We start from the raw sequence: 7,407 nt of genomic DNA, 5'->3' as shown, positions 1-7,407 counted from the left end.
TAGATCCCCGGCCATTCCATGTTATTACCCTGGTTACTCCCAAAGCACCATAAGAAGTCTATCAATCAAGTTTTGTGCCAGGAGAAAGCGGGGGTGGGTGGATGGGTAATGGAGAGACCATTTAAACATCAGATCAGATTGCGGGGGAGATGAAGCTAGGAGCTTCAGTTAAGATGGGAGGATGAGACCAAGGCTGCATTAACAGGGACCTATCCTTAAAAAAAAGCTAAGCCGGGCAGCCCACCCTCTGGGAATTTGCTCTCTGGAGCTATGACTCCAAACCCTCCTTGCATTTTGCAAGTCTCTTTCAAAGTGGGTTTTGACTTATTGTGACTGCAGGCAACTATCAGCTGTTCTGTGATGTGCTGTGGTGTGGCATGGCATGGTATTTAATTGAGAGTGATATTAGTGTTCTTGTTTATTCTTTTATTATGCACTAACAAGAATCTGTTAATTGTGTTGGGGGGGTGCATATGTGGATCTTTGCTTTAATTTTGATTGCCAAAGGCAGTAATGAAAATATTCATCCGTTCAAGTTTATTTTATATATAGCTTTTAAATTAGTTTTTATATTACATTCTAATTAGTGGCTGGCTGGATTTTGTTTTAAACTATAACTTGTGCCTGCTTGAAAAACAATGAATAGGAACAGAGGAGATAATGGTTTGGCACTTCCCCTCAAAATATTTGGTTTCAATTTTTTTTAAATCTTATATTTATGTTTTGATTTCTTTTCTTAAGCTACAGGAACAACAGAAAGCATTTTGCTATATTTTGTTTTGTTGCTTTCTGTAAAAGATTAGCACAAGTAGTCTTGGGAAAAAGTTTTACATTACTATTATTTAGCATATAAAACACTATTATCTAGTAAAGAAAATATATATCCATAATGCACCCAATCACCATCACTGATCACTCTTACAAATGTATTGTTTTATGTACTGGTACTATGCCTATATTTGCATGTTGCTTGTTAAATATTTCAGTAGGAAAGCTATTTAATATCCTTTTATATTGTGTGCAAAGGCTGCACCCTGCTGGTTTTTAATAAAATAAATGGAAGTATGAGGGATGCTTTTTTTTTAAGCTGCTTGTTAAAAAAAATAGAATATATAGTATAATTAAAGAAAAATTCAGTTGAGATCGTAGCTATTCAGATTACAAAATAAATTATAAATAACTAAATTTATTGAAGAATTAAATACATACAAAAAGGCCTTTGGTTGGAAATGTTAGTGTATCAGTTCCCATTCCGAATATTTATGTGACCCATCTCCTGTCAGATTGAAATAATAACTGAGAATTGTTAGCGGAACTGATTCGATTTTAACAGTATTGATTTATTTCTGCCTTAATTTTAATTGTGTTTTTATGCCTAAGATTTTCTAATTTGGTAATGTTAATGATTGTAAACTTTCCTTATATAAATACTGTAAGCAAGTTATAAATTTCATAAAGAAACTGCAAAAAAACAACACCTGCACTGATATTGCAGGGAAGATACCCAGTGTAGTAATCCTTTTTTTCTTTTCTTTTTAAAAAGAGTTTGGAACAATAGCTGACTGAAAACTGACAAACGCCTGAGCCAGAAGTAAATGCAGAACAGGCCGATGCAATGTTTGGCTGCATCAACAGAAATGTGACTTCTGTTCCTGCTTTGGTCAGATCTTGTTTTGAGTACTCCGTCCGTTTCTAGCCTTACACTTTAATTTGGAGAAACTGAAAACCGATTCAGCAACTGGATATGATCAGAGGACTAGAACTTAAGGGAAGTTGAAGGAGTCTTAAGGGGGAAACAAAAAACAGGAAAGGAATATGATTTCCACACTCAAATGTGAAAGTTGTATGAGATGAAGATCTCCTCTCTCTCAGTCCAGAGTATAGAACTCAGAATAAAGGGTTTAAGTTACATGAAGAGAGATCCCCATGGAATGCTAGCAAAAGCTAAGAACAATTCAACAATGGAACCAGTGACCCACAAGACAGTGGACTCCCCTTGGTTGGATGTATAGATAGTCCTCAAGATATGACCTATGTACCTGCCTGGCTGCCAAGATCTACAGGGCAGGTCCCTGAATATCGCCCCTGACAAAATCTCAGCTAACAGAGCAAGTCCTCCTTTCGTAATTGGGACTGTCAACCTGGTCGTTAAGCAAATAATTGAGTTGTTTTGTTTTTACGAATTTAATCATTCAAAACTGAAATGCCACCAAACACTGTAGATCATACTGGCCAATGAATGTAGATCATTCCTTCCTCTTATTAGAGAGCAGTGGTGGCAAATAATAATTATCCTCTTTCACTCCTTTTAATAATTGTCATTTTACAACTGACAGTAGAAATATGGTGGCTGCTGATCGCCAAATATGCTTGGTGCCTATGAAACAGTTCTTCTGTCCTCCGTTAAAAAGTTATTGCTCTGACTTGTGAGAGGAAATGCTACAGAAATGTGCACATTAATTAAGACCCTTGTACCTTTATCTGAGGTAACAAAAGACAGGACTGGTGTTTATTTCCACTATGAATTTCTTCCCTGCATATCCAAGCAAGCAAATACACAGAATTTCATGCATGCAAGCTGATGTCACACAGTTTATTTCCTCAGAAAACCAACTGGAAGGCTGAGGACTGTGCAGGAAGTGCTCATTTCAGTTGGAGAGAAGTAATATATTAGGCTGGCCAGGGAAACCTTCACTCTTGCTCCCTATGGTTGGGTAGATTAGAAGCAACAGCAAGGACCCAAACTTTATTGCTAAACCATGCTTGATATTTTTCCCAGAAGCGAGCAGACAAAGTGTAGTTTGTGATAGAAGGTCAAGCTACAATGGAATAAATTGATAGCTTTCTGGTTTGTGAGCTTTTTCTGGCAACAGAATGATTACTTCTCCCCATCTTAGAAAGCTATCGGTGGCCTTATGCCCGTTGAATCGTATCATTTTGGGCAAGATAAGATGCTGAGAAGCTAGAGAAGGTAGCAGAAAGTGAGAGTGGAATCACTATAGCTTTTGAGGCTTCTATAAACAGGGAACACTGTCCCTTACCAATGACGTCACTATCCCTTAAAAGTATGAAGTGACATCACTGGCCATCACCACTTGACCAGGGAAAGTAATGGTAACTCTGGTTGCACATAGGAAAACGGCTCCACAGCAGACTAAGACAAAGGCAGGGGGAAAAACCCAAACAGACAGAAGAGAGATTCATTTAAAATATCTATTGAAATTACAAATAAAACTCTTTGATATGATTCCAAAGTACAAAACAACATTCAAAGGCATTCAACAGCTCTTTTATACATCACAGTGTTAGTGGCACAAAATGCAGTTACATTTCAAATACAGGAACAAAATGTATTTCTTTTACTGTAGTCAACATCATTTATCAATATGCAGGACTCTTCCATGCTTCTCTATACAAGGTTTTTTTTTTTTAAAAAAAAATAATGGTTCAATGAGCAGGGATGATTCAGTTGTATGGCACATACCTGGACCTAATGTTTTTGGACTCCAATAAGACAGGATTACATGTCTAACAAAGCAGGAACCAGCAGGGGACTTTAGACACAAAAGATGAGTTTTGTCATTTGCAGAAGTGCATTAGCAAGCATGATGGCTAACAATCCCTTAATGCCACTATTTCCATTACACTGTGTTTTCCTAGGACAAAACCCTTTGTAAAACTAGTTTGCAGGGTGTTTTGCATACGCACAAATTTACAATGGCTCTCAAATTTGCTCATGCTTCACCTTTGGAGGACCCTGGCATTCCTGCAAAATGATTGAAAGATGAGCTACTGCAAATACCTTTTGTTTCTTTACATCAGGGCTGAAAAGTTAGTTGCAATTGCCTTTATGAGCTTGTGCTTCATCGTTTTGGCCTCACTGCAGGAAGGAATGGATGCCTACCACTCCTTGGTTTGCTTAGGTTGCCTAAAATAATTCTTTTAAAATTTATACTGAATGTCAAGAACGTGGATGAGGTGCAAAAGTTCTAGTCAGGATTACAATAAGAATATTCCATCTCTCCGATGCCCACTATTAGTTTGAAAGGATTGCTGTATCTTGGATGCCAATTATGGCTAGGTTTTTCCACTGGTGTCAGAGATAAATGTTGCTCCTTACTCTGCTAATCATCTAAAAGTTGATAAATGGGAAAACTAGGAGAAGTGATTTCATTTTTGTTAAAAGAGAGAGAGAGAGAGAAAAAAAATTAAAGCAATGCAGCCAACGGATTAATTTTCTGTTATGGGAGAACAGCTGTGATCAGATTTGCATTAGATAACAAGTACAAACCCTCAGCCCAATGGTTATGTCCTTATTATGCCACAAAATAGTTTCTCTTTCAATTGGCTTACATATTCATGGAAGATTTTCTCATTTTCGGGTTTCATTTTGTTACAGAACATTTGGAGCTAATACTTTCTCCTAATTTAATATCTACATTTTACCATTTTCACTCCAAACAAAATAACCAATGGTGAGTTATCAACTGTAGCCATATGGCCATTTTATGGTCCTTCAGAATATGAAAAGATTAGTCAAAAATATAAGATGGAAAAGGAGATATTTAAAAACAATGTTTGCTGTCACAATACCTTACGTCACAAAATAGAAGTAGTTGTTTTTTTATAAATGAATTAAATACACTTTTTGAACAGCTTTTAGAGTATGTATTATCACTGCAGACTTTAAATAATTGAAGCAAAATGGAAGGGAGAAAACAGAACCTTTCTGAATTTAGATGGGACTATAACATCTATATTATGCTTCTACACCCAGGCACAGCTTAATGAACTGAGCTGAAAGGACATAAGGTGTCTCTCTCTCTGGTTGATCATCAGTACCTGCTGGACATTGGAAAAGATGGGGGGACATCTACACTTCCCCCATATACCTCTCCAACTCATGCCTTGAACTCTCAGGCTCTAAGGAAGATGGACCTCAGGGTGAACAAAATATACAAGGGATGTTTCCTGTCATGGAATGGCCTGATTCCTTAAAGAGGAAAACCAGTTCTGCTTTTTTGTGGTTTGTAAAGCAGAGTCCAAGTGGGAAATGACAGTGATTGTTATGTCTTCAGGTTATCACCTGCTGCCAAAAGAGAAATCATGAGCCTTCCTGAAATTTAGAACATTTAGAACATGCTTGGCTTCTACGAAATATTTTTTCCTAGATATGCAAAAGGATACCAGATTAGAGGCAGCTCTATTTACATGTAGCAAATAGGTAATAAACAATAGGTAGAAACAAATCTAGGTAGGAAACAAAAGGCACAGTTGGACGAGGCTGGCAATCAGGGCATGGTACGTACCCCTATTTTCCTCAACTTGGCATCTCCCAAAGTGGCATATCCTATTGGCCAGCCTGTCCCCAATCATCCCAGCCCCTTTTCTTTCTTCTCTCCCCTGCTATTTTTCAACTGCCAGGGTGCCAACTCCCAGCATGGTATATTCCTGTTCTAACATATTTTGTCGGTGAAATCTGAAGTCCTCCAAACTGAGATCTGTTAATGAGATCTGGATTTAGTATCACCTTGATGTTTAAAAGAGTCTTGATTATATAACAGTTCTGGGTGATATAACTCAACCATAAAACACTGAAATCCTCCCTCCCAACCCTCAAAACAAATTTAAATTAAAAAAAAAAATCAAAATGCAGACACATCCACCTATTTTGCTTATATATAGATTTACAAATATTAGCAGGCAGAAATGGCACCTTCTTGTCTTGAAAATCTAAGGCCTGGGGCACCCCTCTGGGTGCCATTACTTTGTGTGAGGAAGATGGGCAGTGGTGAGGAGACAAGAATGCTTAGACATTTTCCAATTGCAAATATTAAGAAATTGATTTTAATAAACGGATATTGGAAGTCACATCTAAAATGAACGTATTATAATTGGTAATGGGCTTGCAAAAAAACCGCCTTTGCCAAGGGTAAGAACCTCTCTCAGTTTAATGCGAGCAGATATATGAAGATTTTCATCTGGGTGGTGTCACTCAGTTCCAGAGAAGGTTGTCCCCCAGAGAAGAAGGAATGACTCATATCATTGTTGCACACACTTCCAATGTTCAGCTTGTCTTTGGCCAGTCCTTAAACTGTTACCCATAATCTGACCGGTGGACAGGGAACTCTGGTATGAGTAGTTCCAGGAATTCTGGTGCCTCACTTCTCACTCAAAGTGGAATAAGGCAAGATGCTAACAAGATTAAGTGCAAAAGGGGAGAGCGGGAATAGGAAACGGACAGCGATGATGAGTAGGTCCCTTCTTCATTCTCTCTATGTAGGCAGAGGGTCATCGTCTCCTTTACTACACTTGCATTTGCAGCAGAGGACGAATGGAGTAGCGAGCAGAAGAAAGGGCGATGCCACTAGTAACAGCAGGCCAAATCCTGCAAAAATCCCCACGACCTGCATTAGGAAAAGCAAAAAAAAGAAAAGAAACACGGGGTGAAAAACGTTCTTCCATTCTGCTTAACAGGATGAGAATTGCTAGGGCCCTATTAACTGTCCGGCCCGCGGTGTTTTCATCTTCTGGTTGAGGAACACATAAGAACAAGAGCTAAACGGAAAAGCTGGCTTCCAACTGGTGGCTGCTCTCATTTCTTCCTCTGTCACTGAAGGCAGAGACGGAGGAAGGCTAACCGTATGTAGGAAAGGAAGCTTTTGGGCAAGGGGAAACAATTCTATGTAAGATTCAGACACACCGTCAGTAGAAGACCAAGTGCAAGAAGGAAGACTGGAAAATGTTTTGAGATTCCTCTACACAAGAAAAAACATTGAAGAATGTAACCTACCGACTCTCTCTCCCCTTCCCTTTCATTATTCCCTTTTTAAACAGAAGTTGTTTTCACTAGTTATGCGCATTTCCAGGGCTCTCCCAAATCCCTGGAGCTCTTTGTGGACGAATGAAAAGGCATTTGGGAATCCACACTGACAACCCAACTGGCCCTTTAGGCCTAAGAGCTTTGGAGAGTTCTGCTGTTCCAGATGACCCTCAATGGCTTCTCCATCAATGCAAAAGACTGCATCAAACAGCACTTATTAATTCTGCAGCCAATAAATGCTCCTTCTACTGAAGGAGAAGTATATAGCGATTCTAGCACTAAGGCTAGGGATGGGTAGGGTCCCTCAGAATGGAGACATGTTTGGGGTCACCATCGGATCTAACAAGGCACAAAGTGCAAGGGCTGAGATCCCAGGAGGGGTAGAGAATGGAACTCTGTTCGGAACTAGCCTGGTTTAACCAATTCTGCATCCTACGGAATCAGGGGCTTGGCATTAAAATGAAGCCTAGTTATCCCATCTTTCAATATACTGAAAATGTTTAAAATGTTTCTTGGTCCCGATTGCAAGTGTGAAACAGAGGTAATAGTTCCTACTGAAACTGATACATAAAAACATTCTTCTA

At 38.8% G+C, this 7,407-nt stretch overlaps 1 protein-coding gene across 3 annotated transcripts in view; it reads right to left on the bottom strand.

Moving 5' to 3' along the window:
• Window positions 1-3,437: 3,437 nt before the first annotated feature.
• RNF144A (ring finger protein 144A) overlaps window positions 3,438-7,407 on the bottom strand; it is a 64,199-nt gene continuing 60,229 nt past the window's right edge. For all 3 annotated transcript variants that reach the window (XM_026674352.2, XM_087946136.1, XM_087946149.1), the window contains exon 8: window positions 3,438-6,407. In XM_026674352.2, the coding sequence (XP_026530137.1) occupies window positions 6,276-6,407 (132 nt within the window). In that variant the 3' untranslated portion in view covers window positions 3,438-6,275. The remainder of the gene's footprint in view (window positions 6,408-7,407) is intronic.

This window comes from Notechis scutatus, chromosome 1 (assembly GCF_049901735.1).
Source record: "Notechis scutatus isolate UNSWTSFEM ecotype Mainland chromosome 1, rNotScu1.2, whole genome shotgun sequence".
Taxonomy (NCBI): domain Eukaryota; kingdom Metazoa; phylum Chordata; class Lepidosauria; order Squamata; family Elapidae; genus Notechis; species Notechis scutatus.
Note: the sequence above shows the minus strand (reverse complement) of the source record. Positions and strands in the feature narration are given on the sequence as shown.